General features: G+C 62.1%; 1 protein-coding gene across 4 annotated transcripts in view; it reads left to right on the forward strand.

The window, feature by feature from the left end:
• The window catches only part of ESPN (espin), a 79,070-nt gene that overhangs the window by 30,894 nt on the left and 33,362 nt on the right, over positions 1-14,814 (forward strand). For 3 of the 4 annotated variants that reach the window (XM_039509547.1, XM_039509549.1, XM_039509550.1), the window contains 5 exons: positions 1,227-1,413; positions 2,101-2,283; positions 3,336-3,467; positions 6,199-6,418; positions 9,091-9,362. In XM_039509547.1, the coding sequence (XP_039365481.1) occupies positions 1,227-1,413; positions 2,101-2,283; positions 3,336-3,467; positions 6,199-6,418; positions 9,091-9,362 (994 nt within the window). The remainder of the gene's footprint in view (positions 1-1,226; positions 1,414-2,100; positions 2,284-3,335; positions 3,468-6,198; positions 6,419-9,090; positions 9,363-14,814) is intronic. The other variant, XM_039509548.1, reaches the window with a different exon arrangement.

The raw sequence follows: 14,814 nt of genomic DNA on the forward strand, positions 1-14,814 counted from the left end.
TCGACCACGGGGGCTTAAAGTCTCTGGGAACTGAATGAGAAACCTGCTTAGGCAAAGATTGAATCTTGCTAGATGTGCTTTTGTGTCTTTAAAGAGATGAAGGGCCCCTTAATTTCTCTGAGCTGTTCAGGAGAGGGCTGGCCATTGCAAAGCACATGGGTTGGGGAACATTCGGGATGGGGAGTGTGCTGGAGTCACCTTGCTGGTTGCAAGCAAGGCTGGTGGGAGCAAGAATGGGATAGTGGGACTGTAGCTAGGCTGCTGGGGTCAGAGCTGCTGGCCCTGGGCTGTCTGGTACACAGAGGGGCAGGGCAGGGCAGGGCCGTCCCTAGGGGGATGTGGGGCCCAGGACAAATCAGCCCCCCCACCGGCTTGGGGGTCTCGCGCTGCATCGGTGGCTGGGCCCCGGGCGTGGGGCTGGCAGCTGGGAGCCCGGGGCTGCTGCAGCACCCCTCCCCCCACACACTTAGTTCCTGCACCTATGTCTTCTGGGACCGACTGCACCAGCCAATCGCAGCAGCCCACGGGGCCCCCCAAAGCGCAGGGCCCGGAGCAGTTGCCCCGATTCCCCCTACCCAAGGGACGGCTCTGACTCAGGGTGTGGCCTGCATGCTGGGAGCTGGCTGGGAGCGACAGCAGCAGAGCACTGTCAGGCACCCAGTGTTGCAGGCAGGTGGTGACAGCCCCTCGCTGGTCTGCATTGCACCTGAAACCCTTCAGAGTGTCTCAGCCCCACGGGGCCGTCACACCACAGCAGGGCGCGGGGGCAGCTGAGCCCATGTGTTGTACCCACGGGCAGGGCCGGCTCCAGCTTTTTTGTCGCCCCAAGCGGCGAAGGGGGGAAAAAAAGATAAAGCCGCGATTGGCAGCATTTCGGTGGCAGCTCTGCCGCGCTGCTTCATTCTTCGGCAGCGGGTCCTTCGCTCTGAGAGGGACCGAGGGACCCGCTGCCGAATTGCCGCTGAACACCGGGATGTGCCGCCCCTTTCCATTGGCCGCCCCAAGCACCTGCTTCCTTTGCTGGTGACTGGAGCCGGCCCTGCCCACGGAGGGTGGGGGGGCAGGGAGGCAGGTCATGCCATAGCAGGGCAGGGGGCATCTGCACATCACTGCTGACAGCTGCATGAAGCTCGAACCCAGAGCAGTGTTTTCCATGGGCTGTGTGACTTCGTTTGGGGGCAGGGCGAAGGAGATTTACAGCAGCCTGCTCCCCTTCTCGTTTACAGCGGTGTTAGTGCCCAGACCAAGAACGGTGCCACTCCCCTCTACCTAGCCTGCCAGGAAGGCCACCTGGAAATCATACAGTACTTGGTGAAGGACTGCGGCGCAGATCCTCACGTGCGCGCCAACGACGGGATGACCCCGCTCCACGCGGCTGCTCAGATGGGTCACAACACTGTCATCGTCTGGCTGGTGAGTGCTGCCTGTGCCAGACCCTGTGCAGCCTGCGGCGCGGGGCACTGCCCTCTTCGCAGCTGGAGGGCAGGCTGGGCACGGGGCCAGAGGGGCTTTCGGGGCGGGCGCTTTGCCATGGCGATGCTGCTGTAATTGCTGGGGGTGCTTAGCCATTTCCAGGCCCATGGAATTCGCATGCGGGGAGCCGAAGGGGAGCTCTGCTCCCTCTGACGTCAGCTCGCACGAGGAGCCTGGTGCTGCCCAGACACTGGCGAGGGGCTTGGCTGACTGGCAGGTGGCTCGAACTCTGCCAGAGTCCCGCTGGGCGGGGCCGTGTGAGCGCCCAGGCTCAGCACGAGAACAGCTGATGGGGGGTTCATTAGCCCTGCTCCGAATCGACTCGAGCTGAGCCCCGGCTGCTGCTCCTGCACCGGGATACCTGCCACGCAGCCTCTCGCGCTGGTTAAGTCAGACCTAGATGGGCCCGGTCGCCCTGCCAGCACTCCGGCCTGAGCTGCTGGAGGCTCCAGGCTCCTGCTCCGCTGGCCCGGAGGTACCAGGCACTGCTGCCCGTCAGAGGGCCATGCTGCTGCTATCCTGCAACGCCCGTGCTGGGGGCCCAGGGCCCGCTGGAGGCAGCTGGCTGCTGCGGTGTCACGCAATGGACAGGGCTTGGACCACACAACCGCTCTCTCCATTTTACAGATGAGCTTCACCAGCATCAGCTTGTCGGAGCAGGATGACGACGGCGCGACGGCCATGCATTTTGCTGCCAGCCGCGGCCACGCCAAAGTGCTGAGCTGGCTGCTCCTGCACGGGGGAGAGATCACCACCGACCAGTGGGGGGGGACGCCGCTGCACGACGCCGCTGAGAACGGAGAGCTGGAGGTCAGTGTGGTGCGGGTGGGCACAGAACGAAGCTGCTGCAGGCTTTGCCCTGGGGAGGGCTGAGCTGTGGGAGGAAATGGAGCTGCCTCGGGGGCGGATCTGATTGTGAACAGAGTTGTTCTGCACTGGGAAAGCTCCAGTCAGTGAAAACTTATTAGAGGGTGAAGGCAGTGAAGGCATCCTGCCACGGCACCAGTGCACACTGGTACAACACTGCCCCGCCACTGCACCGCCCTGCCACGGCACCAGTGCACACTGGTACAACACTGCTCCGCCACTGCACCGCCCTGCCACGGCACCAGTGCACACTGGTTCAACACTGCACCGCCCTGCCACGGCACCAGTGCACACTGGTACAACACTGCCCTGCCACTGCACCGCCCTGCCACGGCACCAGTGCACACGGGCACAACACCGCCCCGCCACTGCACCGCCCTGCCACGGCACCAGTGCACACTGGTACAACACTGCCCTGCCACTGCACCGCCCTGCCACGGCACCAGTGCACACGGGCACAACACCGCCCCACCACTGCACCGCCCTGCCACGGCACCAGTGCACACTGGCACAACACCACCCCGCCACAGCACCGCCCTGCCACAGCACCAGTGCACACTGGCACAACACCACCCCGCCACGGCACCAGTGCACACTGGCATACCACCACCCTGCCATGTCACCAGTGCACACTGGCATACCACCACCCTGCCATGGCACCAATCTGCCAAGGTATCGCCCTGCCACAATACTGCCCTGCCATGGTACCACCCAGCTATAGCATCCAAACACAGTACCAGCCTGCCATGGCACGCCAGCACAATACCAGCATGTGTAAGACCCTGGCACGGCCCTGTCCTGATGTACCATACTGAGTGGGATCTGGCCTCACCCCCATCCCTGCCACCCCAGTCCGAGTGTGGCTCAGGTTCATCTGGGGTAGGGTGTGTAGCAGCCTCTCCCCTTCCCCAAACTCTCCCCCCAGCTGGATTATGCCTGAGTGGGATCTGCCCCTGCCAAACCCTCCATCATGCCCTCCTTGTATCTCCTTCCAGTGCTGTCAGATCCTCGTGGTGAATGGTGTCAACTTGGGGCTCCGTGACCAGGATGGCTACACGGCCGCTGACCTCGCCGATTACAACGGGCATAGCCACTGCGCCAAGTACCTCCGCACCGTCGAAAACATGGTGCGGCCCCCGCACTGCCAGCTCCCCCCCAATGGCCCCTTGGCTACGGCTCCCCCGGAGGCCCAAGGCGCTGGGCGGGCATGAGGCAGAGTGTGGAGCAGGGAGGCAGGCAGAGGAGGGAGTGGGGGCTGGGGCACGCGAGTACCAGGGTAGGCACAGCTCTGGCTGCATTTTTATCTCCCGTTTGCTAAGTTCAGACACAGGGGAGCTGATTTCAGAAACCATTGGGGCTGGACATTCAGTAGCAGCTGGGCCACGTGCCTTCTCCTAGCACCAATGGGCTCAGCAGCTCTGCCCCTCCTGCCAGGCCTCAGTCAGTGTCCCAAACTCATCCATACAGCCCAGAGCCAGAGCGCAGGGGGCCGCTGAGAGAGGGGGATCTCCAGAGCCCCCCAGCCAGTGCCAGCCATGTACCGGTGGAGCCCACAGGCACTGCCCCTCCCTCCAGAGGCAGGGCCCTTCCAGACACACCCACTCCCAGGTACCGGGGCACCCAGCCCAGAGGAACCAGGGGCCCTGGCCTCCCTCCTTGCAGAGCCTGCTGCCGCATTGTTCCTTGCTGGGTTTTCCACCAGCCCATTGTGCTCAGCAGCAGCTGATTTGCTGGTGACTGGCTGGCTGCGGCCGGGCCCCTTTGTTGCAGGTTGTTGCTGGAGGGGGGTAGCACCACGCCCAGCTCCCGAGGGACGCCCGTGCCCTGCCACGCTGCGGGAGCTGAGCGGTCCTGGTGTGTTTCCCTGCCCCGGCTCAGCTCTGACAGACTCCAAGGACACCATTCCTGGAAACCAGTCTCACTTCGGCTTGCTATTGCGAGGGCCAATGAGCGCATGGCAGCTGGAGGTTACCCTGAGCAGCGGGCAGAAGGACTGCCCAGGGGCTCCCTGAGGAGCTGTGGCACATGCACGGGCCCCGTGGCAGGAGCCAGGCTGCAGCTGGTTATGAGCTTGCCTCCTGCAGGAGAAGGTGCCCAGCTGCTCCGTGAGCGCGTGCCACGGCGGGTGAGTGTCCCCCAGCCACCGGGCAACGTAAGCTGGGTCTCTGGGGTGCTGGGGGGCTCCTTGCTAGCTCTGCCCAGTTAGTGCCAGTGTTTTTACAGCTGTGCCAGGCTGGCCCTGAGGGTGCAGGGCTCCTGTGCCCTCTCAGGGGATGAACGTTCTGCCAGGGCATTTGCAGAGAGGATGAGGAGCAGCTGGGTGTCTCCCACCTCCCCGGCACTTTAACCCTTTGCTCACCAAAGTCCTGTCCTTTGGCACATCCTGCCTGACAAAGGGGAGCTCTCCAGACCCACAGGTGCTGGCTGTTCATAGGGCCAGGACCGTGCTCAGTGTCTCCAGCTTCCCAGGGCAGGAAGGCTCTGTGGGTGTGGGGCCCTTGCTGGCAGGGGCAGGGGCAGGGGCAGGGGCAGCTGGCCACATTGCATGCAGCTGACGGGCCCTGCTGGTGCGGGATTCAGGGAGCAGGGGATTCCCCTGCGAGCGTGGTGTCCTCCCACATCACCACATGGCCTGAGGCGAGGGGCTGGGGCCGTGTGGGGCACATGTGCTGGTTCTCAGAGGGGGCTGGAATCTTTGGGGGGAGCATCTGGCTGATCTGCAAGCTGCACCCCTGAAAAATCCACACCCCGGAGCGACGGAGTTAAGCCACCCTGAGTCCCCGTGCAGACAGCGTTAGGGCGACAAGAATTCTTCCGTCAGCCGAGCTCCCCATCTCGTGGAGGTGGATTAGCTACGCCGATGGGCTGGATCCCTACAGTGGCACAGCTCTGCCATCGTAGCCTTTCAAGTGTAGACAAGCCCTGAGACTCTCGCTCCACTTCCGCCGTGTCACTCACTCACCGGGGCAGCGGTTCCGGTCTCTCATCGATATCCCCGGCGACACGGACACCCCCTGCTGCACCACACGCTGGGCACCGCGCCAGCCCATTGAAAGGCAGTTGGTATAAAACGTGGGGAGGAAAGTGCCCCCTGGGTGTTTCTCTCCACAGCTCTCGCGCTCTGTGTCTGACCCGCTCGCTGCAGGGAGGCCAAGGAGGAGCCTCCATCCCTGCGAACGCTCTGTGTGCCCTTCCCTGTTAGCAAAGAGAGATCGGGTCAGGTCCGGCCAGTGGAGGGCCAGGAAGTTCCTGCTTTGGGGGCTAGTCAGTCACTGGGGTGCAGGCCCCATGGAGGGGAGCTGGGCACAGTACGCAGGTTGCCAGGCTGCTCACTGGAGGAAATTTTCCCTTGTTCTGGAGAGCAGAGGCCCTGGGCCTGTGGACGCTCATGCGCCTCCCCCAGAGAGCAGGTGTGAGCAGCACCGGGGGTCTGGGACAGGCAGTTCATTGGATCCCCTCCAGGATGGCACCAGTGGCACAGCACGGGCTCTTGGGGCTTGCCCTGATGACTCCAGGCAAGTCCCATTGAGGCAGGTCCGGCAGAGCTCAGCGGCTCGGGTTGGTGGCTCTGGCGTTTGGCCCATCTCTAGTTATGTGTGTGACTTGGGGCCAGCAGGCAGCAGATTTACTGTCAGCTAATGAAACTTCTGGGCGTTACAAATGCAAGGGCCTTTCCGGGCGCGTCTCTCTGGGTGGCTACGGGCAGGATTCTGCTGATTCCAACCCGGTGCTGCTCGTTGCCGGTTCTCTCTGGAGCTGGTTGCTGAGATCCCACCATTGGCACAAAGCGATGCTAGTGAATTCCTGGCCACAGTGTTTCCCTGTGACTAACCCGGCCTGCGCGTGCTTGGCCTGCAGAGTGTGGAGCACAGAGTCCTGTCCCGAGACCCCTCGGCCGACCTGGAGTTCAAACAGCCCGATTCCGGCATGTCTTCCCCCAACACAACCATGTCTCTGCAGCAGGCGCACTTCGACCTCGGGTCGCCAACCAGCACCCTCTCCAACTACGATTCCTGTAACTCGAGCCAATCAAGCACTGGGGAGAAGAGGAGCAGCCAGCCCGGGGGCGAAGCCTCAAGTAAGTCCAGCTCTGCAAAGGGCTCCTTCTGCTCTCACAAAGCCACCGCTCAGCAGTGTCTGGAGCACAGAGTCTGGCTGCAAAGAGACAGCAGCGGGCAGGGCTGGGGGCGAGAGCTGGGCACTGCAAAGCCCCCCAGGCCCTGCTCACATCCAGGTTTGTGTACAGAGCACGAGGAGGGAGAAAAGCACCATTTACCCCCCCCTCGCCGCCTCTCTACCAGCAATGGCACAGCCCTCTGGGCATGGGTCAGAAGGGGTGAGGCTGGATGTCTCAGAGGGTCTGTACTGTCTACACTGCAGAGAGGCGAAGGGGCTCAGGCGAAGGGGCTCAGGCTAAGGGGCTGTTTAATTGCAGTGTGGACGTTTGGGCTCAGGTGCAGCCCAAGCTCTGGGACCCTCGCACCTCACGGGGTCCTAGATCCCGGGGCCAGCCCAAGTCTGCACATTACTAGAATTAAACAGCCCCTTAGCCCAGGTCAGCTGGGCTGGGTCAGCCGCAGTGCAGACAGTCTATCCCCCGAGGGCCGGGTAATGTAGGTACCGGTGCTGGCTCTTCCCTCTGGAGCCTGCCTCCTGGGTCGATAGGCCCAGAGGCTGAGTTGCTTATAGGGCCAGCAGTGGTGAATAAGGGACACGGGGAGTTGCTGGTCTAGAGAAATGTCCAGTGCTACGTGAGACTTGGCTGGCCACGTGGCTGGCGGTTCTAGGCTGTAGCTGATCAGGAGACAGGGATTTGCACAAGGTTTCCAGTAGCTGTAGTGCCTCCCCATGACCTGCTTGGCATCCCCTCTCGTCTGCGATGCCCCAAGAAGTGCGAAAGCGCTGGCCCCTCGTTCATGTCAGTCTCTCGAAGGGAGCACCACAGGGCAGCCCCGAGCTCGTCAAATGCATCACAACAACCAGAGCTAGTGCAGGAGCGCTCCGGCTGACACGCACGGCGTGAACGGGCCGACCTCTCTGGGAGATGGAGGCAGGAGCCTGTCCGCGCAGATGTGCAGCGCGGGTGAGGAGCTGGTGAGAGCTGGGGCTGGCTGGACGTTGCAGTGCCCAGGCGTTAGGACTCTGATGCTGCCTCCTGACAGCCTAACCACCCGCTCATTTTTGCCTAGAATTATGGTGCTAAATCTCAGTCACTGTAACTCAAATGGCAATGAGAGCTGCTCCTGATACTGTTATATGGAGAGACAGGCAACTATCCTGCCATTCTGAGCAGCTGGAGGCGTTTGCCCGAAGGAGAGACGAGGTGTCAGGGATGGGAGGACGCTTGCTATCTTGGTGCCATTGCCAGCGCTGTATCCGGTTCTCTGCTGTGCAGGAGTGTTCAGAGTTTTGCTGCTGCTGAAATACTCGGGATGGGACTGACTGCTCCACTGCCATCTGGTGGAAACACCACGCCTGCATCGTGCCAGGCCCGTCAGCTCCACTCCCCGGCTCAGGGGCATGAATGTTAAACCACCTGACTGGAACCAGTGCTGGGGGGTTTCCAGTCACAGAATCTTGGGCTCCATAAATGAAGCTGCTCTTGGGCTGAAGTTCTGGGGTCAAAAGTCATTTGTGGCCAGCGCTTGGCACGCGTGGAGTTTCCAAGTGGTATTTTTGCTGCTGTTATTGATTAATGCTTCAGTGCCCCGGGGTGATTTGCACTTAGCAGATGTGTCCCTGCCCTGAGGCGCGCACAGTGGTCCCACACGCGCACTCCCCGCTGCAGTGCTGACTAGGGAGCGGAGCCCCAGAGAAGCACACCACCAAACAATACAGGCAGGATCAGCTGAGACATGAGATGACAACAGGCAGCGGAGGGGTGGGATCAGCGAGGAGACTTAGGCCTCTGCGAAGGACCCCCAAAGGGACCCCCCATTAATGAGGGAGCCCTTCGCAGGACCAGGCAGGAGACGGGCACGAGGCAGGTGCCGCTGAATTCAGTCGAGTACATCGACACGGCACTGGAAGGTGTTAGCTCTCTCCCCGCTGATGCCGTTGAAAGACGTGTTGCACTTCGCTCAGCTTGGCCAGCGTCAGACCCGTCACTCCCACAGCTGCCCCCCACCAGTCACTCTCCGACAGTCGCAGTCCAACCAGTCGTGGGGCTCCGGTGCTAGCCCAGTGGCCCCCGGTGAGGGCCTGTGGCACTGGAGGGGAACGTTTGTTGCATTAAAAACCTGTTTTCAGGGCCTTTATAAAAAGCACCCCCCGGTTCCTATTGCTTGTCAAACCCGGGTTTTAGCCGCATTGTTTGTGTGATGGACAGAGGGTGCCAAGGGCTCTGAACAGATGAACTGCAGCCCCTGCATGTCTAACAGCCACAGTGGTGGCCTCGCTCTTCTCCCTTTGCAATGTGCAGGCACATCTGCCCTCTGAGCTGGACGGACTTAGGAAACGCCCCTGGGGGAGCCACAGGCAGGGCTCAGGCCGTTTCTCCTTTCAAACCTTCCCAGAGCGTCTCTGTCTCCTGTCTGCCCATTGGGTTCTCTGCAGCACGGGGACTCCCCAGCTTGGCATGAGTAGAGCTTGTTCCCCTGGCGGATGATTGAGACACCCTGCAGGGAGCATGGGCCTGGTGTGAGGCAGCAGGGAGCGGGGCGGATTGACCTGGGAATGTTGTCTAGTTTTCCTGGGGCTGTCTGCAAGGGGGATGGCTGCCGACGCTGATGCGGTTCGTCTCTCCTACAGGGGGACCCGAGACGACAATCACGGACATGCAGACGTACATGGACATGCTCAACCCCGAGATCCGGCCGAGCGATGGCAAAAGGGAGGGCGAGGCGCCCCCGCCACCTCCCCCCAGCTTCCCCCCTCCTCCTCCACCCCCCAACTCCAAGCTCCCCCCTCCTCCGCCCGGCTACCCAGCGCCAGAGCCCCCCGAGGCCCAGCACACGGCGGAGATGTATGTGCAAGCGAAAAACAACCTGCGCCACGTGGAGAGCGAGGTGCTGAAAAAAGAGGTAATTCCCATGCTGGGGGGTCCTGAGGAGCCACTGGGAGAGGGACCCACTTGAAAGGGGGGCCATGGCCTCCCTGGGGCTGGTGGACAGCAGTGCTGGGTGTGCCCGGGAGGGCGGCGGGGCTCGGCTGTGCGAGCGCCAATGCGCTGTGGGCAAGCGAGGCCGCTGCGCTGCCCCCAGCTCCGTACGCAGGCCCAGGACGTGCCCCGTGGTGCGGCGGGAGAAGGGGGTGGTTGATTCAGGTCCTAGGACGCGTGGAGAAGATCCCCATGTCCACGCCCCCCAGAGCCAAGTGTCCATCTGCCCTCCCCAGCCCTGGCTGCTCGGTCCGGCCCAGAGCACCAGCCCAAGGCTCAGACTCCTGGTGGGAGGCTCCTGGGCAGTCCGGATGCTAGCCACCCTCCCATGCAGCAGCGGCCAATAGCCCCAAGGAGGGGAGGGGTTGACAGGTCTGAGCAGGGCTGCTGGTGGTGACAGACAGCTCCCCCCTGCCAGGGCGGCCCCGGAGCCGCGATCCGTCCATCAATGGATCAGCCCATCACTGGCTCTCGTGGCTAGAGTCTCAGCGCTGGTGTCCCCGTGTGGGAAATGCCCACTCAGCGCACGAGCAGCTGTCGCTGTTGATGGGTGGCACCCAGAGGCCCCAGACAGGAGCGGGGCCCCTGGTACATTCGGAGCAAGAGAGTCTCCCTGGAGCATGATGCAGGGAGCGGGCAAGGACCCGGCGGGACAGGTGAGGGGCTGGAGCTGGCAGCTCGCTCTGCTAGAAGCTCTCATAATGTGCGTGGGGTGGGGGGAGTGACTCATTTTAAATCGAAACAGAACAGCATATTGCGGCTCTCAGTAATGGCCACCGGCCACAGGCCTGGACAGGCCGTGACAGCTTGTGAGGCGCCTCAGCTGCCCTTGGGTCTGTGGGTGGCTGGGGGCACAGTGGGAAGCCTGGGGACACCGGATCTTCTGGAGCCTGGGCTCCCTCCTGAGCCGAGCCCCAGGAGACGTCCCACAGAGCCGCTGTCCCTGCCAGAGCCTTTTCCCTAGGCTGGGGGCTGCACAGGACGGAGCAGCAGGACGCTGGGTGCAGAGCTCCGCACCGCAGCAGAGGGAGAGGCCAGCATCTGCCCCGTGGCTCAGTCCTGACTGCAACGTGGCCTGTCTGTTCCGCAGGGCAACTTACAGCTGGTAAAATTCTGCCTCTGATGCTGCAGCCTGGCCCTGGGCATTTGTATGCCGTCTGCCCGCTGCAGTGCACAGCTGGCATCGGCCTCCTGGGATCTGATACACCTCCATCAAAGCCCCTTGGAAACGGCCTTCGCCGTCACTGCCCACAGTCACTGGTTGTCCCCTTCCCGTGTCCACGCGCAGGGACGCTGTTCTACCAGAGTCACCTCTGCACGCTGGATAAAGGGACGAGCTTCTGTCCCCTGCTGCAGGTGCTCCCAGGCCTTGCTGCTGTCGGGTCTGGGCCCTGGTTGGGGGCGTCCTAGACCTGTCCTGTGGTCTGGGGGGGCTCTGCTCCTCAGAAGAATGTTTATGAGCCAGGGATAAAAGTGACCCGGTATTCCAGGGAACAGGTGTGACGAACTGGGAATGTTCTTAATGTTTTCTCTGAATACTGTGTTGGTGCCTCAGTGTCCCCTCTGCAGTTCTTAGGTATCTAGGTGGTGGGATCAGGGTGTGTGATTGCTACAGAGCAAAGGGCCAGTGCACCTAAATGCCTGGCACTCTGTCTCCTAGCAACTGATGGCCTGGGCCCCCCTCTGCAAAGGTGCCAGCTGAAGGTGTTGGAGACAAAGAGGTCAGGTGACCTCCTGGCCCGGGAAAGGAGCTGAGCCGAGGAGGAGGGGCTGGAGGGGGAGTCAGTCTGGAGCTGGCTGGGGACGAGGAGTGAGGGCAGATGTGGGGGTCTGGCTCACTGCCGCACAGAATGGACCCGGCTGAAGGGTCCCGTTCTCTGTACCTACAAGCTCTGTTTTAGACCCTGTTCCTATCATCGAGTAAACCTTCTGTGTTACTGGCTGGCTGAGAGTCACGTCTGACTGCGACGTGGGGGGGCAGGACCCTCTGGCTTCCCCAGGACGCCCCTGGAAGCGCATGGAGGGGCAGAGGATACTGAATGCTCCAAGGAGAGACCCAGGAGGTGAAGCCGTGTGAGCTTCTTGCCCTGCAGACAGTCTGCTCCAAGGGAGAGGAGGCTCCCCAGAGTCCTGCCTGGCTTGGTGGGGAGCAGCTCCAGAGCATCGCCCGGGGACTCCGTGACAACAGGATGAGCCCCTCGCTCCCCGGGACATGGCCGGCACTTTCCCAGCCTGCCCTCAGGGCCTGGGTATTGCCGGGGCTCCCGGCTGTGGGGATTGCAGGGGTGAGCGGGAGGAGTGACTGTCTGACAGGAGGCCGGGAGCCTGGGAACCGCAACAGTAGCTCTTTGTGCAGTTCCCTGGCACCCACGCCTCTCCCACAGGCTGTGCTTGGAAACGTGATGGCCGAGTTTCTAATTTGCTTAATTGCGCAAGGGCTCGTCCAGGGCTGGAAGGAGGCGATTACAGCTCAGAAGGCAGCAAAAAGCTTAACCTTGCCCTTTGTCCGGAGCCAGGCCCCGGCTGCGCCTGGCCCCCGGGGTAGCACCCCCCTCTGAAGAGTCCTTTTCATTGTGCATGAGTTGAGTGCTGCACTGCCAGCCCTGGAGGCACATCCTCTGCACACCCACCGAGTGGCTCTGGCAGCAGCTGGTCCTGCTCTGTGCCCCTGAGCCTCGGCCCCAAGGACCATTGCGAGGGTGCAGCAAGTGCCGTCTCCCTGCCCCCGTGCTCTCCGCTGGGATGAGGGGTGTTGGAGCTGGGCAGGGACCACGGCTCACCAGGCTGCACTGACACTCATGGCTCGGAGGAGAGGGGCCGTGCACCCGTCACCACCCCGCCCCAGCGTCTCCACGCACTGCAGCGGCGTGAACACGAAGGGACTCCACAGTCGTGGCTGGTGCTGTCTGCCAGCACAGAACCCGGACCGCAGGGCCTCCCAGTCAGGCCTGCTCCAGGGGCCTCAGCACAGACACCCCCGGGCTCTGGGACCCGCGTGGCACTGACTGGAATGAAGCTGCCTCTCGGGCCAGGCGGGGAGGGCTCTAGTTCTGGGGGCCAAGGGCACTGGGATGCCGGGCAGGGGCCTGTCTGGCGATGCTCTGGGCACGAGGGAGCAGCTGGCAGTGCTGTCTGGTCTCTGACATGAGTGAGTGTTCATGGAAGAAGCAAATCCTGAACTAAGGAAAGAATTCTGCTGCAGAACTGAGACGCTGCAACCAATGCTCAGGGCCTCGCTGGCTGCAATAGTGTAGAAAATAAATACCCAAGTGTCCAGTTTCTCTGCAATGTGACCCCCTGGCAGCTTAGTGCAGAAGCTACAGGTCAGCACTCAGCAGGCTCCTGAGAGCCAGCAGCAGCTTCCTGTTCCCGTTAGCTGTAGTCCTGGCCCGAGGACAGTGGGGGAGCCGCTGTTTCCTCAGGTGCAGGAGCTGGGTTGCTGGAGATGTTAGACTCAAAGCCATCACCTACCAGCACCAGGAATGGCACGTGTAATGGCACCAGCAGCCTCCCGGGCTCCTCCCGGCTGTGAGAACTGCGGGGCTGGTGGTGATAGGTGCGCGTTGGAGTGGCAATGCGTTAGCAGGGGACTTCGGGTGCCTGTTTCTGTTGTCTGGGCCTTGTGGGGTGGATGGGCAGCCTGGGCGGGTGGGAGACACCCCAGGAGGCACAAGGCGAAGCTGGGCCAGTCGGGAAAGCTGTGATCCCCCACCTCCCGTGTGACTGAGGTACCTCCTACCCCGCTCGCCCTCTCTGCACCGGGGACGCCAGACTCAGTGCTCTGGTTTTCCAGTGCCCTAGCACTGAGCAGCAGGTGCTGCGACAGTTCCTAGCCACGTGCCTCTATCCTCAGGCCACTGCGCCTGGGGGACGTAGCTGTCTGGAGGCTACCCGGGGCAGCGGATGTTCCAGCCGGCAGAGCAGAGCTGAAATGCCAGTGTGTTCAGAAATGAGCCCAGGACCCTGCTTCCCCCTGAAACGAACCCCAGACGAGCACCAGCTGCTAGCAATGGGTCTTACCCTGATTGCAGACACTGGGCCCAAGGAGTCCCTGGCGCTAGTCCCAGTCCTGCAGACTGAGTCAGCGTAGGGCAGAATTTGGACACCTGGCCCTAGATGGGCGTCCGGTGCAAGGAGAGGAGCAAACGGCCAGGAGAAGTGGCCCCCTGCACCACACTGTCCCTTTCGCACACGCAAATCCCCCCAGAGCCAGACGGCTCCTGTAACGGGCTCCTGAGCTGGAGTGCCCCACCCGAACCACTTGAGTCTCCAGCCCTTTACCCAGCTCTCCCATGGAACTGGGCCCCCTGAGGAGAGCCCACCCCTCGCTCCCAGGGGGGGAACATCCGACCAGGGAAATTGCCCTCCTGCGTGGAGTATCAGTTGGTTGGAAATGGATCCCCTCCGAGGAAGCTTTAATGATGCCTCCCCTGCATGCTCCCTCCCCGTCCAATGTCTGACTTAACCCAGATAATGATCCCTGCAGCTGGAGGCTCATTAACTATTGAACACCCAGCCCAGAAAAAAGAGACACCAGCAGCTGAGCCAGCCGGCAGGGAACGAAACAGCCACTTGACAATGAAATAGACAAATAAGAAGAATAGGGCAAAAATGCCCAGGGCTGTAAGGTGAGACACAAACGCTGCAGAGCGGGAACCACAGGCCACTTCCAGGCCCCGGGGCACGTCTGCCCAGGCTGTCTTGCCCAGCCTCGCACTGCCCTCTCCCCTCTGCCGCACGCCGCCAGCACAAGGTTTGGCTTGGGCAGCTGTATTGTTTAACCTAGTAAAGAATCACTGACTCCCTGGTGCCGCTGCACCTTATTGTACATATGCAAAGGACATTTGCATGTGCTACCTGGGGTCAGGTGAGCCATTAGGGATGCGGGAGATCCTGGAGCCATAGCAGTCGGGAGAGGTGCTAACAGGAGCATTGTTCATTCGTGGGGTGCAGGTGTGTCAGTGACGGGGACCAGCCTGAGGGGCTCTGCCTTTCCGAACGCCCCTGCATGGCAGCTGCGGTCAAGCGGGCTGGGAAGCTCGCGCTGCCCCGCAATGCGCTGGGATCACAGGAGTCTGTCCTGGGCATGCTGCTGTCTTGCAAGCTCGATTGGGCTGAGGGTCACCGCAGTGCTGGCCAGAGCTCCGCTCCGGCTTGGCAGAGCAGGCAGCGGGGCCAGTGACTGCACCACGCTCCCCTAGCTGCTGGGCTTGTAAAATGTAAGGGGCAGAGCCCTCTAGACGTGGGGCCCGAGGGGGTGTGTGAAACCCCAGAGCGGGTATAAGGGGCAGAGCGTGGGGCTGGGGCGAAGCTGCGCAGGCAGGAGAAAAATTGAAGTCTCCCTAGCCCCAGCTGCCCACCCGGGAGAGAGATGG

The sequence above is a fragment of the Mauremys reevesii genome, linkage group 21, assembly GCF_016161935.1.
Source record: "Mauremys reevesii isolate NIE-2019 linkage group 21, ASM1616193v1, whole genome shotgun sequence".
NCBI classification, from domain to species: domain Eukaryota; kingdom Metazoa; phylum Chordata; order Testudines; family Geoemydidae; genus Mauremys; species Mauremys reevesii.